Here is an 18199-nt window from a genome sequence, read left to right as displayed (position 1 = left end):
ACCTCAGTTGACCAAAGTGCTGTGCAGAAAAATAAAAAACAAAGAAATTAAAAGAATAAAATACAAGAATAAATGAATAGACATAAAATGGCTATATAATCTAAATAATAATAATACTAAAATAAATTACTATTATTACTATTATAGTTGTGTTTAGTTGGTCAGATTTGATTGAAAGTCTTCAATTAGGTTGGAACAATCTTGCAAAAAAAAACAAAAGATGTCTTCGCTGTGACTTAACTAATGGTGTTTTTCCTTCCTGAGGAGCATCTTTTGCTTTTTCTTTCTCTCTCTGTTTGAAACAGTCCTTACCCTCCCCAGTCAGCCCATCCCTCAATCCTCCTAGTAGGCGTTCCTACAATGCAGAGCAGTCCAATTGCAAGTGAGCCCTTTTCCCCATCCCTTCATGGTCAGCCTGTTGTGTTCACATGCTCCTTTTCTTCCCCCTTTTTACTTTTTTTTCCTCTTCCCCCTCAGTGAGCCACTTGAGCCCGTGAGCAGATGGAAAGATTGTAGTGGGGGAAAACTAAGCAGGCAGCAAAGAGAAAGAGAGGGAATAGGAGGAAACCATGCAGAGAGTGAGGCAGCCCAGCGACGATGCTTGATAAACTCTATCACTGACCACCAGAAACTCTTTCTTTCACTTTGACTGATCCCCAAAGGGACCGAGAAATCGTACAGGACAGCCCTGAGGAGGACACATCAAGCCATCGTCCCAGCTGACGGGCAAAAAGCCAGCACAGGACGGTGAGGGAAAGAGAAAGAGAACTCTACAGATGCGAGTTAAAGCAGAAAGGCAGAAGGAAATGCTCAGAGGGACTAGATAGAGACGTAAAACAGTGAAACAAATAACAGGTGTGCCCAGAAGGACCGCTCAAAGAAAGGGCGACACACCGGAGTCGCTTTATTGAAAGCTGTTGTAGGTCAAGCAGAGACAGAAAGAAGCAGATCAGATAGAAAGCAGAGGCACAGAGCTACAGTAGGATGGCCAACTCAGGTCTCCAGTTGTTGGGTTATTTTCTGGCATTGGGCGGCTGGATTGGCATCATCTCCACCACTGCTCTGCCCCAGTGGAAGCAGTCATCCTACGCTGGAGATGCCATCATCACAGCTGTGGGTCTGTACGAGGGGCTGTGGATGAGCTGTGCCTCGCAGAGTACGGGACAGGTGCAGTGCAAGATCTTTGACTCCATGCTCTCGCTGGACAGTGAGTATGACATTTGAATTTGGCTCAATGACCTCTGTAGTAATGCTTTAACTTGTATTGGCTTGTGTTTCCCCTGCTTACAATGATGCCCCCATCTTACACTCCTGTTGTTACATTTTATTTCAATTTATGCTGTAAAACTTATTTTCAAACTTTTACATTTCATTTATTATGTTTTTAGTTGTAGGTGGAGAGTTAAATCAAGTCAAATACTTTGATAAACTTCAATGGATTATTTGTAAGAAGATTTTAAAAAGTATAATTGAAATTTAAGCCACACAAAAATCAACTTTTCACCACCATGATATGTTTCTCTAATTCTCTCTGTTGCTCTTTGTCTTTCAAATAGCTTTATTTATTGACTGCCCTAATTTCATTGATATATATTTATGTGTATTTATTCTCTGTGTGCGTTCTTAGGCCCTGCTTTGTCTGTCTATGTTTTTGTATCACAAATCACAGTTATTGTAATTGATCCATCCATACACCCACACTTCCCAAGAGATGAATTATGCCTGAGATGCAGAAGTTCTCAAGCTGTAAATCAAATTTGAAATGCTGCGTCTTTAATGAAGTTCTGTCCACGTAATGTGTGAGAAGTGGCAGAGGGTGAGGAATGTGGGGTTTGGACATAAATTAGCTCGGAATATGAGCCTCCTGTCATCTCCAATCTGTAAGCAGGACCCAGTGACTCATAATTAATCGCACACAGATTATATGAATCCATCCATCTACTGTCTGCTTAAATCATCCTATTAGAGATTCAAATGAAAGACTGTGGGGGCGGGAGAGTTGTAGGGGGGCTGAGTCAGAAGGCACTTTTACAAAACAAATTGTCTTTTTTTCTTTGTGGCTAGGTTTTCTGCTGTGGCACTCCTTCCAAAAAGCAACAAATGGGGCACTTTGAAAACATTTTTCTGTCTTTGTGAGTCATTAAATCAACAAATTTTCTGTGGCAATCTGTGCGACGGGGTGCCCAAACTGATCTCCCATCTCCTTTGGTTCATTGCAGCAACAAGGACAGTGTATTGTCCTTGTGCATGAATAGGGGCTGTTAGGAGAAGAAAAGGGCAGTGTTGAGCCAAACACCAGAGATATTCCCAGAATGCGATCTGTCTTCCCCACACGCGCACATTGTTCCATTTGTTCATCAGTTCACACCCAGTGAACACAGATTCAAAGACAAAGACCAAAGAAAACCTTTCCAGAAGCTCATCGAGATGTTGCTCTGAGTCGCTGCCAAGCATTCTTGATCACGCTCAGGTTTATTCAGGTGTTCTCCCTGACAGATTACGAAGTACAGAGACTCACAGAAAACACTGAATTAAACTTTGATTCGGCGGTAAAAGTTCTGAAGGAGCTCATCACCCCTGGATGCGTTCACAGCAGGGGTAGCATGTGATGGTGGGTCTAATTGTTCACCAGACTGTGCTCACTCTGCTGACGCAGCCAAGCAAACATAGTGGAAAATGCTTCTGGTTTACTGAGCCTTTTACTCAAGAAGAAGATGACAGTCGGGATAGACAACTGAGAAAAGTGTCATTTGTCCCAACAGGAGGGTGTGGATGGTGGTGCTGAAGGGACAGCTCTTTCCATACAGAAACTTCCGAGTTGAAAATAGATTAACCTGCCTCAGCAAACCTGTTATCACACTGACTGACTTTGTAGTTATGCCCGTGTAAAAGGCACATATTGTGGTGTTTGTTTTATCCATGTAGGAAAATGCTAATTCTGCACCTTTAGTGTCACCACATCAAAAAACATGTAATCTTTTGTTATAATTTTTATTTTTTTAGAATCAAAAGACCAAACCAACAATGTTACACTGTTGTTGATAAGTATTAACAATTTCTTTAGTTGCTGATACACATTTGGTCTAATTACTTAGTATTGACAGCAGAAGGATTGTAAATGTGTAACTTTAGTTTTGGTCATGGACGCGTGCGTGTCTGTGTGAAATAGATTTTTATAGAGGAATAAAATGAATAAGACTAGTCTACAGATTTAACATTTTGTTAGATCAATAACTGTAAGTGTGGGTCTTTTAATCAAACTGACTGATTAAGAAAACAATGTAGAATAATTTTAGATAATTTAGATCATTTTCTTGCTCAGGTTAAATCATGACAGGCAGTAAAAAGAAAATCAGTCACAAGCAAATACTGTAGAGAGCCGTACAGAGGAGAAAAGTGAGGTGATGTGGATTTGATGGCCTCTTACTGGCCAAAAAAAGCAGCTGTTGCAAGTCTTTTGTTGGTGTTGACAGCTTCTTCTTGACCCTTTAATTGAAATACTACCCTGTAGTCATGGAAAGGGCTAACCAAAGGGAAATTGATTAGGAGCAATTTATTTGTGGCTAAATGAAATATGTTCTTTGACTTTGAGATTAATTTGGACTTGGAAAACAGTTCAATTTACCACCAGATATGATAGATACGAATGTAGTGTTAGTGTAGTGGAATATAACATACAGAACAATCACAAATTACCTCACAATGGGACCTTACAGTGCCTTAACCAGCAAGCACACACACTCATTGAAAGCTCGTGGCTGGCACTGCCACTCTTAGCACTAGAAAGAGAGGGCCTAGGGGGTGAGTCGGCCTCCTGCCACCTCCCTCCCTCCCTTCCCGACTCTCCTTTTAACCCTTCTTTCAACCCAAAAGCCTTGAAGGTTCATCACAGACTGAGGCTGGTCAGTGGTGTCATTTGGTCTAAACCCCCGCACGACCTCTGAAGAAAAGATAGATACCCAAAGTGGAGGAAGAAAAAGAAAAAAAAACTCAAACCTCTCTCTGTGATGAAGACCATTCAGCTACTCATCAAAAGGAGCTCTGGAGCCATAAACTAGACTTCAAAAGATCATTCATTCTCTGCCTGCCATCATAAATCCCTTTTGATCAGCTCCTGAAATGCTGCACCATGAATGATGGAGTGTGTATTTCTGTCACAGTGGCAAATAATGACTTTAGATCTCTGCTCAGGCTGCTGCTCAACAGCTCTTTTTGAAATGTATTATATTTTTCTTTGCTTGTATCTTATTCTAATACAATACATCTTATACAGTTCAATTAACTTGATTTCAGTTCAGTTCAATTCAATGTAAACTGGAGCCGGAAAACTGTCTTTTCACAAAACTCTAACTTCCATCTTACTACCTTGTACTTTATTCTAAAAGGAAGTTGGTCTTGCCTCCTAAAATGTATTTTCATATTTTTCTCTGAAACTGTGAGAAGCATTTGGGAGCTCAAAAAAAAAAAAAAGTTAACCTCTGAGTGTGCTTTTGTTAAGATTTTTCTTTATATTTTGTATATTGGATTCATGTAATTTGTATCTCACCTTTCTCACACTGGCTCACCCTTATATATATATATATATATATAAATAATAATTACCATAGTCTGGATTCACAATATTGATTGTAAAACTTTTTACTGCAAGGACATAATTCACTCACCTGTTGTAAAGCACCGACTCTGCCGGTATTTCTGATATTCAGGATATTCAGAGCCTGGCATTGCTTTCATGTCCTCACATCTGTGCACCGCAGAGGTAGAGGCAGTAATGCCCGATTGCTGTGGAGACGGCCCCATGAAAACAATCTTGCTTTGTAACAAAGCCACACTAATTTCACTGTGTGAGACATGTGAAGCAGGACCTCCTACGGCCGCTCTGTGCCGAGGAGAGAGTTGCATCTGTGTGTGTTCCACCTACAACCATTGTGTGCGTGCAGACATTGTGCGCCTGTACATGCATATGCGTGTGAGTGATAATGTGTAAATATGTTCCTCCCACTGAGTTATGTGTGTGTTGAGGCCTGTGTGGGCAAAGTATTAGATTTTTGAGAAGGCAAAACCACACTGGAATGGTGTGAAGAAGATTTGGGGATAATTTAGAGTTCCAGAGCTTGACCTACAAAAAACAAATAAACAAAAAAACAAACTGAAAATGACCCTGATCCGGAAAGTGGGACAGTGGTGGACTTTCTCCAATGAGCTCTCTTAAATTCATGTGGTCTCCCATCAGTGTTGCGCAGCACACTTATCATCATTCTTTCATAATTTAATGTCCAGAATTATTTCTGTGTTATTTCAACTCATGGATTGAAAGACTATTTGTTTTCTCATATCCTCACCACGGTTCTCCTTCTGTTTCCCTTTATTTTATATCTTTTATATCTTCTGTTGTATCTTTTGGCATCCTGCACTTCCTGCCCCCTCCTTTCCTCTTCTTTATCTAGTCCACATCCAAACATGCCGGGCTCTTATGGTGGTGTCAGTGCTGCTGGGCTTTATCGCCATCATCGTTAGCGTGGTGGGCATGAAGTGCACCAAAGTGGGAGATAACAACCCATCTACCAAGACCCGCATTGCTGTGACTGGAGGGGCTCTCTTCCTGCTTGGAGGTGTGATTTCTGCTAATCCTGATGTCTGTTAATTCTTCCTCTTTTGTTTTGGATGATTTGAATGCAAAAAGTATATATCTGCAGTATCTCCCTTAAGTAGAGCATTCACCAAAAGTGGTCTGGCATTTTTCTGGCCTGAATCTAGGATTCTGCATTTAGGAAATCTAAGTCCCTGCTGTAAACAGGAAGAGGTCATTTTAGCTGCTGACCTCAAGACATAAACCATAATCCCAGAGGACAAGATTAACTAAACAAAGACGTCCATGTGCTTTTCTAGACACAGTCAATATTTGCAACCTTGTTTCTCCCCCACAGGTTTATGCACACTGGTGTCTGTGTCCTGGTATGCCACTCAAGTGTCTTATCAGTTCTTCAACCCAAATACACCACCCAACGCCAGGTATGTTAGTCATCTTGGGCTTGACTCTTTCCTGTTTAGGAATTGCCTTTAACCAAGGTGTTAATCCTCAGTTACTCCAATGATTTGAGGTAGCCAAACCTGAACAGAATGAAGAGTACGTATATAATAGGAATCATTTGTGTAAACGTTGACACATTTCATTCGCATTCTAGTATATGGGCTTTTTAAATTCAATGAAAAGAATTGAATTATCATTAAAACACCATTAAGACTCGTATGTGTATAGGACTAGTGTGATGCTAAATATTCAAATGTTGCTTTTTGCCAGATATAAATGTAACGCCCTTTAGTTACACACGTGTAATCCCCAATATTACAATCACACCACCATACATTAAAGACTCTTACACAAACTGTGGACACCGACTGAATTGGACATTTGACTTAATTCCTGGACTCTATTGGACTCTATTTTGTTTATTATTTTTTCATGTTCTTTTTCTTTTATTTGCACTTTGAAGGTATTTTTGTAATCTGTAAATTGTTAAGGTTGTTGGTTACAACTTAGCTGGTTAAAAGGTAAACACTAGGTTGATTTAACTGTTTTTTTTGGTACATAAAAAAAAATATTAATCCAGTCATAACGGAACTATTTTCTTTGTTAATTTTGAAAGGGTGGCTTCCTGCCAATAAAGAATACTTTTCTTACTCTCTTTCAAACTGTTTTCCCGGTCATATCTATATCCTCTTTGAGCAAACTTACATCTTCTGATTTTGGCCCAAGTTAAAGTACACCATAGTCACCTTGGCTTCTGTACAGTAGACATACGTTACATAAATGTAATCCAGAACTATCGAATTAACCATCAAAGGTTTTAAATTATGTCACAGCATAATCTCTATCCTTAACACGCACACAATACCTATATTTTTTTAATGTGTTTTGAGACCAAGACATCCAAAAAAGTGTTTATAAATATACCACAAAAATCTTGTAGTGATTTAAGAAAAAACAGCTTAAAAAGTTATATAAAGCAGTGAGATATTTCTTTATATGATCTTTCAAAGAAATTTGTGGAAGTGGAAAAAAATAAAATGACACAACAGGGAGACCTTTGATTTGTGGCTGTGTCTTCACTCAGGCCTGGCTTGTTGTTGTTGTTGTTTCTAGTTGTCATTAATTACTCAAGTGTAAGGGTATTTAGTTGGTTGCTTATATATGCTAGTTATGACTGGTAAACACAACCAGCTGTATCTGCAATTTATAGTAATTTTAGCAATAATTATTGCTAATAGCTGGTAAGAGTAGTGGTTTAGGCTTTGAGAGTGTATACTCAACCAAGACAAATAGTCTATGCTCTGCGGTTTTAAAGAAAGTCATATGGATCTGCACCAGAATTTTATATTCTTTTATCCATTTTCTACCTCTTCAGTTTCGTAAACTTTGGCTTGATATATTTTGACAAGCAGCCAGATAATTCACGGGAGCATTCATCTTGGCAGGGAAATTAGAACTAATAAATACGGCCGGTTTACATTTGAAATTATGGTCGTCGTTTCCAAGTGTGAATGATTATTGATGATCAATAAATCTAGCTTAAAATTTAGACTGTTGAAAAATGACTTATGAAACTTGTCATGGCAAGACTTATGTTCTAATTTTCACAAAATGATTGACGTTAAAGACTAACCAACTAGCTTTTGGTATAGTTACTTTCTTTCACAAATGAGCATGTCTGACTGTAAATTTCAACGTTTCCTGTTTTGCGGATAAGGTGGCTACTAGTGGCAATTATTTCCTTATCTTAGAGTGCAACTTGCTGGTTAAGAACCAGATTGACTTAGCATATCATCATGTAGCAAGAAGTTTTCAACAGGCTATGTCAATACATGCACGACAAAGGTTCAGAGTTACTTTAGTATCATAGTTCATTTTGTACACATGTATAAACAAAATATAAATAGATAAATAGAAAAATTGATAAAAACACAGCTTGGCTGTGATGTAGCAAAAGAGCAGCCAAGCTAGGACGAGTTTACACGTGTTTTTGCTCTGAAAAAAAGTTAAAAAAATTGTAAGTACTAACACACAATACCTACCAAAGCCTTCTACTTGTGTGCCTGATAAGCATTAGAGAGAACTGAAAGGGACAAAAAGGAGGAGAAATAGCCTCCATCAATTTGTGGTGTGATGAGAACCAGTGGAAAACCGAGTCGTGAGTTAACAATGTTAGCCAACGACTGCTTAGAATTTCTTTGTTCTGCTAAGTTTACTACCACATATCAGAGTACTATTACAAAACAAAACAGGTGATCATTTACTTATGGAGTGTTAAACAGGACACAAAATGGAAACTAATGACCAAGAATCAACAGGTGTACTATTTTTCATATCACACACTGTCTGCCTTTGCAACGATATGCCTAAGAAAGATATAAACTGAGGACTATTGAGTCAAAAAAACAAAACTTACAGTGCACAGATCCCGTTTCTGTTGTGCTAAATTTTTTACTGCTTCTTCCCCGCCATTACTGCAGTCTTATCCAAGGAGACAGTTATAAGTCCAAGTGGCTGCATGGAACCACTATTTACTATCAATGTCACGTAGATCTGCTTGCTTCTACATCCCCTCTGGACCTCTATAACATCTCAATGATCTCATGTAAAATGAGAGCCACACATGGTTACATCTGTTGCTACAGAAGGGTCAGTGAAATTTTCTCCCTTCGTCTTCATAAAATGCATCCAAGCAGGAATGCCCCACACCTCGGACTTCAATGAGCTCCTTTAGGTCAGACAGAGCATGGATTCTGTGTCCTGAACGACTTGTGCCAATTTTCTCGGGGATGAAAATTGACAACCTAACTTTTTCACAACAGCGTACACCCTCTATCACCCTCCTGTTACAGAAAATTATATTTAGGTGAAAACAAGTTTTTTCAAGGGGCACCGCTCATAATCTCTATTTTTTTCTTTTGATTTTCAGCACTTAGGTCTCATGTACAAAAAATAAACAAAATTACGATATATTTTACAAGTATGCATATATATATACTTTTTCAAGTATCTGATTTTAAAAGTGAAACAAAGTTGGAAAATTGTTATTGGGCATGTGGATATTCTATGAGTTTTTGAACTCATGACTCCTCCTTACAATTAATTGTTGAGTTTATATGAAAACAGTCAAATGAAAGCTTTCCACAGAGTAAAGACTTTGAGCAGACTGTAGACCCCTTTCCTCTCCTAACCTTTTCCTCCATGTCTCCTACTCAGGTATGAGTTTGGCTCGGCCTTGTTTGTGGGTTGGGCAGCAGCCAGTCTGACAGTTCTGGGGGGCTCCTTGCTGTGCTGCTCCTGCTCCAAAGATGACATGCGAGGGCAGCAGTATTACCGCCAATCACAGCCTTCCACAGCCAGGGAGTACGTGTAAACCCCCCCCCACTCCAGCAGTCACCCAAACAGAGAGCAGAGGACAAGCTTGACACCCCTCGCCCTTTCCCCCCATCAAACAAAGCCAACTAAAACAAAATAAAAAGACTATTATGCATTAATTCACATAGCACCCATACACTTGTATTCATAAGCAGAAACATACTACACATCCCACACTATTACATTACCAGTAGAATGCCTCAAACAGTTACAAACTTTCAGTATTTATGAGCACACAGTCTACATAATTCATGTCAATCTTCCAGCTCACTGATACAATGATAAGCTTGTATTGTGAATGGAAACCTCTCATGTGCCTCATTGTCATCATTTCAAAGTGTATCTGAAATAGGTGCAGATGTATGAAGAAAACAAGTCAGAGGATTTCTTTTGTTGTTATGGAACATCCATGTTGATGGTAACCTCAAAGAAAAATGAAGTTACTCACAGAGAACGTGGGTACGGGGGCTAAAAAATACCTGCATTTCAAAACTCACCAAACCTTTACTAGCATGTCCTGTGCTTCCTGGTTGGAGCTGCATTGGTGTTTTCACTCCATATTGTTTTTGTGTATTTACACTCCACTGGTGCAGTCAGGTTGTGTAAAGATAAGAGGTCCAAACCACTGTGCAAATTCAAGAAACATTTATTTCTCTATTTTTTTTTAAGTTAGCATTTACATTATTTATGTATAGTAGTTCCAGGGATGTAGCTTTAAAGCATTTACATTTAGTTTCCAAATTTTGTACCCCCACACCTGGGACTGTGATTCAGGCTCTAACGGAGTGATGAAGGCTCCAGGCAGCCGTTTTGTCACCGTCCACAGTGATGAGAGCTGCACATGGAGACACAATCTGAACTGCAGAAGTGGAGGTGAACTGTTACATGAAGGTGTCTGCTAAGCTTCTAATGAGTTTGCATGTTTTTGAGTATCGTGTCGCCATTATACCCAGCACTCAAGTGTAGGAGGCTTCTCTGTGACGCATATAATCATGCTCCATTTACTAACATCATCGTTCCAAATTTACACACTGCTCATTTCACAAGCTCTTGCATAACCAAACCAGTGTTTAAGATGTAAGCTATTCTATAGACTTATGACACAAGTATCAATATTTTTACTGGGAAAAATAAGCTGAACTGCATTCGCACAGTATTATCCTGCATAAGACCTCATATGAAGCTGAAACATATAGTTGTGAGTAAATAAAAAAAAGATGTATGACTTCACTGCAGTAGATTATGTTTCATCACATAAAATACCAACATATATTTTGCAAACTACTGACTTGTCCTAACATATGAAGTAGAATATATACTTGCAGCTATCCTCACATTAAAGCTCGTAAAGCTAAACTGCAGAGCTAAATTGGCTCTTGAGTTTCCCCTTGATGCCCCCACATCATTTTGCCCTCATTTGTGTTTCTAAAAGAGCAAGTCCATCACTGTTCCAGATAATAAAGCCATTAACCTTTCCCGGAATAGGTCCCAGTTGCCCCATTTCTTCTTTCCACAGCCTCTCTTCTCAGAAGGCAATTGTTTGTGGAATGTCCTCTCTTATTCTTAGACTGGGGCAGATTGTAGTTCTATAGGAAATGCCTCGAACCCTTTAATTAAAAAGGGATGTCAAGAAAAGAGGTCATCAGTAAAAGGAGGCTTTTAAATAGGGAATGCTCAACAATGAATATGAAAAAACTCGTTTATCGACAACATTTTAGGTGGTTTCCTCCAGCAATCAGACTTTATGCTAGGCTAATGTAGCTGTCTTACCTAATCTTAACAACATAGTTTAATTGTTTCTTAATTGAACACGTTTTTTCAAAATCACCTTTATAGGTCACTTTATCAGGAGTAACCTTTACAATCTTTTGAAATCTTTTTAACTTTTAGACTCCGAGCCAGCTGAATGTAGCGCCGCCTCCCACACATCTCCTGTGTTTTTCATCACTTTGTGCTAACGTCTCAAACTTCCACTGTCTGTGTAACATTGGGAATCTCAGAGGTCTTGATGTGTTGCTTACTTCCCCTTCTGTCGTCTTACCTTGTTCTTCTCTCATTGTCTTCTTCTCTCCTCTAATTCAGGGCAGAGTTGTTGAGTGAAACTAGTTTCCCTGACTGATCTGCTTCCGCCTTTTAATCGAGGACTGTCCGACTGTCCAACTACTGAATCCCCTATTCCCCCCCCCCTTATCTCCTTGACTCCAAATTTGAACCTCTTCTATTAGATGATTCCCCCTTCTTTTTTTTCCAATACTACATCTGTGCCATTTCCCCCATTGTCTGAGCCTATTCTGTATTTACAGAATTTACGGACTCTTAAAGGATGTTATCAGATCTTTTTCTTCAAGAAATGAGATGTCAACCCTCTACTTTACCCCCCCCCCTCTCTGTCCTATTATTGGCTGAAATTTAACAATGAGTTGAAACAGGTTGTGCGTTTGTTGCGCTGATTTACATTTCACTCATATCCTATGACCTCTGGGTGTTGAAAATGTGTCTTCTGGGTTTATTGTTATCGCTGTGACTGTACTTTGACTGAAACATGTCTTTTTTCCCTTCTGAATTGCAGACCAAATGTTAAAAGTACCCCACCAGAGAAAAGGGAGCAGTACTTGTAGTTTGGGAGAGTCTTCTGGCCTTACCATGGTTTAGATTCTGTCAACAGGCAAAAGCCTCTCACTGAGGAATTCAAAAAAGAAAAAGAATGAATTTCAGTTTGCATCAACATTATTTTTGGACATTAAAAGAAAATGTTCGTCAAGTTTTTATAAATTAGACATTTTAGGGGGGTTGAGAGAGGTGATATCCTTGTCTGTTTTGTTGACTTTGGGAGAGACAGTCATTCAGGTATGTTTTCTATAACATGTTAAAATACTTGGGTGTATATACCACCTACTCTATTCTTTTTTTTATTTACTACATCTATAATGTTTTACTACAGTGCCTTATAACACATGTTTGTGCACATGTATGTATTTGAAAGCATGGATTCTTTCAGTCTCCCATCCCATGAGAGGGATAAGTGTCAACAGGTCCTCTGTCAGCAGTTCTGTCTGCCATTTCTTTTCTGAAAGCAAATGTGAAGCTACTCTGCAGTTCCACTTATGAAACAACAAACATATGTACACACATGATAGATCTTAAATATAATGTCTTATGCCACTGTTTGTAAAAAGCTGTGTGCCTGTTTCCAAGTAGCCTGGATTGAGGATATACCAATTAAAATAAAAAAAAACGTTTTTTTCATTGAGTGCCAATTTGATTTTTTTGTGAATGGCAGGGTCGTTGTATTTTGGACTCTAAAGGATGTACTGTTGTGTGTGCCGTCTTCTGTACTAAGGAACACCAATTTGCTGAGTGCTCAAATGCCCGTCTGATGCCTGCATTTATTTACAATGCCATTCCTTTGTCTAATATTTACCTCCTCCATATTGTGTATCATCTCATTTACAGTATATCTATGCCTGTTTCTTTTAGAATGAAGTAAACAGAGACATAAAAATGGATTTGGCTCTGACTCAGTGCTTTGTCCGTTGTTTTCTAACTTTTCTCCCTTGCCCGACTATTCGCCCACTCTCCCCACTTCTTCCTCCTTTCCGGCTCAATCCTTCCTTTGCACCCTGTTGTTCAGTAATTGCAGACGTGGAATTCCACTTCCGCTCCACTGGACTGTGGCACATTCTCAGCAGTGGACTCACCAAGTTAACTTGCTATTTGTTTTATTACGTTCAAATGATTAAATCTTGATCGTGGTATGGTTACTTTTGTGAGGATCAAATATTGAACAATGCAGCAGATGACACAAAATGTTTTTTACACTAATCTAAGAAATAACAAGGGTCAGCGTTTCCCAACACCATCTAAATACTGTGTCCACATGCTTATGAACGTTGTTGACATTTCCATCCATCCATCCATTATCTATACCGCTGAATCCGTCGATCGGGTCGCGGGCGGGCTGGAGCCTATCCCAGCAGTCAATGGGCGAGAGGCGGGGTACACCCTGGACAGGCCGCCAGTCCATCGCAGGGCCACATAGAGACAAACGGGACAAACAACCATGCATGCTCACACTCACTCCTAAGGACAATTTAGAGATGCCAATCAACCTAACATGCATGATTTTTGGACAGTGGGAGGAAGCCGGAGTACCCGGAGAGAACCCACGCATACACGAGGAGAACATGCAAACTCCACACAGAAAGGCCCCAGCTGGGTGTTGAACCTGGAACCTTCTTGCTGTGAGGCGACGGTGCTAACCACCACACCACCGTGCTGCCCGTTGACATTTCTAATTTCTTTTTTTTTTTGTCAAAGCTAATATATTTTAGCATTTTGGTTTGGTAGACTCAAGTGGAGTCTCACAACTTGCACAGAACAGCTATAGTATTATGAGGTGGCCAAAAACTGTGATAATGTGTGAACAATTATTAATGTATATTGCAACCAAAGCAGCGAAAGACTTTTGTCATTGGTTATTAAACACCCAAGTCATCAGAGTAAAAGTTAAGACTTTGTCTCTGCAAACTATTGTTAAATATAATCTCATCTGAGTTATTTTGGTTAATAAATGTTTTAAAATGTTTTCTCTTCAAATTTGCTGTATGTTAAGGTTTACTAAAGCCTCGTTTCCACTATGCAGTTCGGTACGGGTCGGTTCGGAACGGTCCGGTACGGTACGGGTCGCTGTACAAAGGGGACCCTCAGGGTTGGGCGGAGTGTGTGCCGAAGCATAAATAGCAAATTACAGCAAATAACAAATAACATCCATAATTTGGAACCACCTCCAAGCTTCTTCAGCTTAATGCGACACCGGCTCGCGGTCCGGTTGAAACCACTCTCTGCCATTTTTGCGGCAATCAGCTGGAAAACCTTTTGGTTTGGCACAGCGCCATCGAGCTCCCGCTGCACAGCCTCCTCACCAACAACGGAGAGCAGAGCCTGGAACCGGTCCTGTGTGCTCGGTACCCCAAGCAGAAGGGTTACAGAATGATAACGGGTTCCATGGGACCGGTACGCTTTCGTGGTAGTGGAAACACTGAAATAAGCGAACCGTTCCGACCTGACCCGTACCGGACTGCATAGTGGAAACACGCCAATAGGGAAACTACTGAGACTTGTCCGTCCGTCTGTCCGTCTTTATACCCACTTAATCCAATTCAGGATCACGGGAGGCCTGGAGCCTATCCCAGGTGCCATTAGGTGAAAGGCGGGGTGCACCCTGGACAGGTCACCAGTCCATCACAGGGCCACACAGAGACAAATGCTGAGTGCTTACACTCACTCCTAAGGTCACACATGCACAGGGAAGACATGCAAACTCCCCACAGAAAGGCCCCAGCTAAGTTTTGAACCGGGAACCCTTTTTCTGCGAGGAGACCAAGATCATTGTTTGGCTTGAAATACACTATTCAGTCACCTGAATAGTCAGTCACCAAATCAGCCTTTTATCAACTTAAGAACATATCCAGAGGGGCGGTCGGTGGTGTAGTGGGTTAAGCAGCCGCCCCATGTACAGAGGCTACAGTCCTCGCTGCAGCTGGCCCCGGTTCAAGTCCCGCACCAAGCGGCCCTTTGCTGCATGTCTCCCCTCTCTCTCTGCCCCTTGCATTCCTGTCACTCTCCAACTGTCCTATGATTAAAGGCATAAAAAGCCCCCAAAAAAATATTTTTAAAAAAAGAACATATCCAGAAAGAAGGGTTTCATGTCCCAAACAGATCAGGAGAAGCTGATTCATGCTTTCATCTCCAGCAGACCTGACTACTGTAACGGTCTTCTGACTGGACTCCCTCAAAAGAGTCTCAAACAGCTGCAGCTCATTCAGAACGCTGCAGCCCGAGTTTTAACCAGAACAAAGAGATCACATCACATCACCCCAGTTCTCAGGTCTTCACATTGGCTCCCGGTCGATACAGAATAGATATAAAGTTCTGCTACTCGTCTACAAATCACAGAATGGTTTATAGGTCCACAATACATGAATGACATGCTGGTAGAGTATAAACCCAGTAGAGCTCTGAGATCTGCTGACTCGGGTCAGATAGTGGAGCCCAGAGTTCAAACTGGACCCGGTGAAGCAGCTTTTAGCTGTTATGCTGCACACAACTGGAACAAACTACCAGCAGAACTGAAATCAGTCCCAACTGTAAGCACTTTTAAATCCAGGTTAAAAACATTTCTCTTTCCGTGTGCGTATGGTTGAGTTTATATCTTTCTTTTTCCCCTCTTCTTTGATTGCTTTTAACTGTGTTTTTAATTTTTATTCTATTTTTTTCTCTTTAAATTGCTTGTTTTCATGCTGCTTTATGCTGTTCTTTTAAATGTCTTTATGTAAAGCACATTGAGTTGCCTGTGGTATGAAATGCGCTATATAAATAAAGATGCCTTGCCTATTCAACAACTTTGCATGCCAAAAAAGATATGGACAATGCCAGCTTGTGCATTACAATTTGAGAGCAAAGCATCTACACAAAGTGTGGGCCCATAATCAGTTGGGTGTTCATTTGGTTAATAAATGTTAAGATTACTTATCTGGTATCTGTCGAGTTTTTTATTCTTCACGAGGTACAAAATCATACACTTTTTGTTGACACTGAGCTGATTTTTATGACAGTTTTGTGTGAGTAATGTTTGGTGTTTATGCATTTGTTTTCATGCACCGAGAAAGAAGTGTTGATGACCATGGCCAGAAAAGACAAAACTTTTTCCACTTGGGAAAAAAGCATACCAAATGGATGAATAGCCCGTTGTGGTATTCATTTAAGCAGAGTTTTACAACAATTTCGTGATTTGGATCTTATCATCAAACCCCCTATTCAGAAATAAACCCTCTAATCAAAATTATCATAGGAAGTTTCTACCACAAATATGCATCTGATTAACTATCACTAAACCATGTTGAAGAATAAAATACATGCAGGCGTCATATGCACAAAAACTACTTTGTCTTGGCACTGCAACAACTTATCATCAGTGTGGTTCAGATAACTGAGACCGTCATAGTTAAAGTCTCCCAACTATAAATATTTGTTTTTCTATTTTGCTCAAATGTCCATAAGATTTTTTTCAATATGTTACAAGACCTTTCATGAGCAAATCACCCATTAATGCTATAGCTGGGGATTCCTGCCTTAAATCTACAAACTATTAGCTTGCGTACAGTCTCTGTAAGGGGGGGGTCAGGCAGCTTGTAAACTTCCCGTAAGAGTGAAGAAACCAAACTCGGCCACTTGTAGGGTGGGCTTGTAATGTGCTATGAGGAACAGATTAAATGACAGGATAGGGCAAGGTTCGAGAAATTAGCAGGGCTGGAGCTGCTGCTCCCCAGGCTCTGAGCAAGCTGCTAATCGCTGGCAATCTGGACTCGATATGGATAGAAAACAACTTTATGCTCTCATCTTGTTATCAGTAATATCTAAAACAAACATAAAAATGCACTGAAGCTTGAATGCTGTTTCCTCACTTGTCTGCTAAATAACTTAAAGTAAATGTAAAATGGTCAGCCAATACCCTAAAATGAATCCACCAGAATTAGAATGAGAAAAAACATAAAGGATTTCCTCATGTGGCAATGAGTAAAAAAAGAAAAAGAAAGTCTCGCTCTCAGTCAGTGTGTGTGAACAGGCTGTCACACATGGATCATGTCAACAGTTTGGAGAGGACAAAGATAATGTTATGTTATGTATGTAATGATCATTTTAAGTGAATCATATAAGGACAAATCAAATGCAAGCAAAGAGAGTATAGACTACATGGAAGGTTTTAGCGAGTTAATTTAAGTTACAAAAGTTCCTGAAACAGCCAGACTTGCACACATAGTTCTCAGGAAGGTTCATGCCGCAGCAGGCAGACTGACCATGACGCTTTTATACGGAGTCAGAATAAGGCAGTTTGAGAAAAATGCACACCGTGGTAAGCAGTGGTGAGAGCAGAGGATGGATGTGAAATCTCACGTACGCTCGACATCTACACTACCTATGACTTTACTGTCTATGTGCCAGTCAGGCTATTTAAGCCTGTCATGCAAAGAAAACATGGGACATTTGGTGGAACTTTGTGCACAGAGGCAACAACTGTGAGTTATAGCGGTCGTAAAGATGGAAATAAACGTGCCAGTGTGTGTGGTCTTGCATTTTCATGCTAAGCTCAAAATCTGACTTATAACCTGCTTTGAATCAGTGATAAATCTTTGCTCATCAATTCATCCATTTGCTGTTAATCGAGCTGAGAGCAGAAGTTGTTTATTTTTTTATTTATTTATTGTTTTCATAATGGGCTGGATGAATTTAAGCTTGTGGCAGAAACCAAATAATTATAGTAAACACAGGAATGTGTTTTCCTTCTTTTGCGATGATTGATGGTGTCTCACACATGCGTTTGATTGGGACTTTCACATTGTGGTGATTCAGGAATGTGAAAATGGACGCTCGCGCCTTTATTGCTCAACTGTAAAGATCATCACAACAGCACTGTTTTCATAGTGAACGCTGCCATTCATGTTCGGGAAGAAGATTAAGGAAGATATTAACACTACAGTGAGCAGCAACAGTGCCTTCAGCAACAGTTCTAGTGGTTGTGTATACTTGAACACAATGTGTCCAATTTTAGGAAGCTGATAAAGATGTTGTTACATTTTTAAATATAAATTTTGTTCGTTGAGGTGGACTGTGCCAGCTGCCTTACTTTAATGATGGGACAGCTGAAGTGGAACATACCTTTAATGGCCATTATAGCTGAGTTCAGAGAACTAACCTGGCTTCCATCATCAACCTATAGAAGAGTCCAAACTCAGA

General features: G+C 40.0%; 1 protein-coding gene across 2 annotated transcripts; it reads left to right on the top strand.

Annotated features, from left to right (window-relative positions):
• The first annotated feature begins 413 nt into the window (after positions 1-413).
• On the top strand, positions 414-12912 carry cldn19 (claudin 19). Of its 2 annotated transcripts, none has more exons than XM_075460147.1 (5): positions 414-1207; positions 5448-5612; positions 5928-6012; positions 9248-9394; positions 11976-12912. In XM_075460147.1, exons 1-5 carry the CDS (start codon positions 985-987, stop codon positions 12022-12024), a joined length of 669 nt encoding a protein of 222 aa, XP_075316262.1. In that variant the 5' UTR covers positions 414-984; the 3' UTR covers positions 12025-12912. The 2 variants fall into 2 exon arrangements, with proteins under 2 accessions (XP_075316262.1, XP_075316263.1); XM_075460148.1 differs by having other exon boundaries at positions 11489-12912.
• The last annotated feature ends 5287 nt before the right edge of the window (positions 12913-18199 follow it).

Source organism: Odontesthes bonariensis, chromosome 3, assembly GCF_027942865.1.
Source record: "Odontesthes bonariensis isolate fOdoBon6 chromosome 3, fOdoBon6.hap1, whole genome shotgun sequence".
Classification (NCBI taxonomy): Eukaryota; Metazoa; Chordata; class Actinopteri; order Atheriniformes; family Atherinopsidae; genus Odontesthes; species Odontesthes bonariensis.
This window is presented reverse-complemented; position numbering and strand designations above follow the sequence as displayed.